The sequence below is a fragment of the Cervus elaphus genome, chromosome 10 (assembly GCF_910594005.1).
Source record: "Cervus elaphus chromosome 10, mCerEla1.1, whole genome shotgun sequence".
Classification (NCBI taxonomy): Eukaryota; Metazoa; Chordata; class Mammalia; order Artiodactyla; family Cervidae; genus Cervus; species Cervus elaphus.
Window position 1 is genome coordinate 55,731,989 of NC_057824.1, and position 2,329 is coordinate 55,734,317.

Below are 2,329 nucleotides of genomic sequence, written 5' to 3' on the forward strand. Positions count from 1 at the left end.
AGACATACATTTTCCTTAAGCAACCAAGAAGTGACTTTTATATTGGCATTGTATAGATTGGTGAACATACGTATCAGGGATACTATCTAAAAAAAAAAATTGCTTTCTTATAGTGAACATCTTAGGATGGCACCAGACACTATTCATGGATAGTCAAAATCTCTTTAGTTTCTGTGTAAGAGGAAGGTCCTGTCAATTAGTGAATGTTTCAGAACCTTAATTTATTTGGAAATGACCTAGCTATTCAATACACTGTCATCACTTAGTTTAGCACAACGATAGAAATTCAGGTAACCAAAATCTGGAGAAACTACTGTCAGCTCAGTTCAGTTCAGTTCAGTTGCTCAGTGGTGTCTGACTCTTTGCGACCCCACGGACTGCAGGATGCCAGGCTTCCATGTCCATCAGCAACTCCCGGGGCTTGCTCAAACTCAAGTCCATGAGTCAGTGATGCCATCCAGCATCTTATCCTCTGTCGTCCCCTTCTCCTCTGCCTTCAATCGAGACTATTACAGACAGATATTTTAAAGTATAATTATTTTTAATAGTTTATCTAAAAGCTCATCGCATTTACATTTTTAGGAGTTTTTTTTTTTGTTTTTAGAGGTACTTTCTTTGTTGACAAGTTTGTGACAGATATAACAATATAGCAATATTTAACTTATAATAAACCTAGGCACTTTGAAAATTTTATGCTCAATGTTAATGACTCGTAGACATGTCTATATTAGAGTAGTGAAAAAAAAGAAATACTAGATATTTAATATTGACTATTTCCCAGTTCACATGAATCCAAAATTCATTTAGGTCAATATTTTCTTGTATTTAGAACTGTTTGGTTTGTAAGGGCTTCCTTTTCTTTAGATTATTTAAATAAGAACTCACAACTTCAGCAATATTATAAAAAAACAGACGACTCACACTGAGACATACATAAATCCACACAGACAGAGATCTAGTTTTCCGCCTAAGATTTAAAATATCTCTTTGACCTCCTTTTTTGGGGGGGATGGGGTTTGAAGTTTTCATTTTCCCAAGGCTGAGGTCTCAGGCAAAGTGGGCAGTGTTTTTCAAGGAAAGGATTAACTTCAAGCTTTGCCCTAGGCAGGCCGTTTTTAACAAGCTAATTGTTTTTAATTGCATGTGCAAAAGAACCAGCTTTACAGTTTCCAAGAAAAAATTTTATTTTAACCAGTTTTCTCTGGTTCTATAGAATATCATGGCCGTCCTAGGTCAGGTCATCTTTCCTTTCTGTAGTCATAGTTTTATCCCTGAATTATAGACAGATCAGCTGACAAGTTTTCCATAGTTGAACCTGCGGAAGGATCATTAACGTGGTCGGTTCCGAGAGAGGCGCGGTGGTCTCGCCTCGCCCTGCCCGTCTCCTGAGCCTCTCCTCCACCCCGGCGGCGCCGGATGGGAAGGTAAGGGAGGGAAAGACGTCTGGAAGGCGGCGCGCCCCGGGCGGGCGGTCGGGTCCGGTGGCCTTTCCGGAGGTAGGGGAAGAGGGGCCGCGCGAGAAGGTGGGGGGCGGCGTGCAGAGTGGCGGCTCTCCTCCGCCTTCCCGCCCGCCCCTCCATCCTCGGCCGGGCGTCCCGCCACCCTTGCCCCGCTCCGGGTGGCGTCTTCTCCGGTGTCCCTCTTTCCCCGACCTCCCCGCCACGTTCCCTCGAGGTTGGGTCCGAGGGTTGCGGGAGGCGGGGGGGAGGGGGTGCTCAGCGCGCCCCCACCCCACCCCACCCCACGCACCTTTGCCCGTGGCGCCGGCCACGACTGCCTTCCCCCCGGCCGCGGACCGCACGGTGCGGATCCTCCGGTCGCGTCTCGCGGGCTGTGCGGCCTGACGGGTGGCGGCTCCCCGCTGCGGGTCCGCGTGCCTGCCGGTCGCCTCCCGCCGCTGGCCCTGGACCGAGTGCCTGGACCGAGGACCTGGTGCCTCGGCTGGTCGTCGGTCGCCCGCTGCTCGTCGCCAGGCGCCTCCCCATGCCCTCCGAGCCTCGCGGCTTGCTCCCAACCCCCACTCCCCACGCCTACCGCGGCTGTATTGTCCGGTTCTCTCGCCCTCTCTCCTCTGTCGTGTCCCCTGCCCACTTGGCGCCACGCTTCCCGTCTTGGTGGTGGGGGGAGAAGGGTGCCTGGGACGCGGGCGCGGGTAGGGGCCCCGGTGGTTGAGGGGAGAGGACGGGGTCCGGTGGTGCGGCCGTAAGGGTGTGCGAGGTGGTGGGGGAGGGCTCTGCCCCGTTTCAGGGGGGGGGATGTGGGGGTGGTCGTCTGGCGTCGACGGGGACCTCCCGGCGGCGGTCGACCGGCTCACGGCGGGGTCCCCCAT

General features: G+C 52.5%; 1 protein-coding gene across 1 annotated transcript; it reads right to left on the reverse strand.

Annotated features, from left to right (window-relative positions):
• Positions 1-1,276: 1,276 nt before the first annotated feature.
• LOC122702056 (basic salivary proline-rich protein 2-like) lies at positions 1,277-2,329 on the reverse strand. Its single transcript, XM_043915566.1, has 2 exons — positions 1,750-2,329; positions 1,277-1,668 (listed from the first exon to the last, which is right to left on the reverse strand). The coding sequence occupies exons 1-2, from the start codon at positions 2,327-2,329 to the stop codon at positions 1,277-1,279; spliced, it is 972 nt and encodes a 323-aa protein (XP_043771501.1).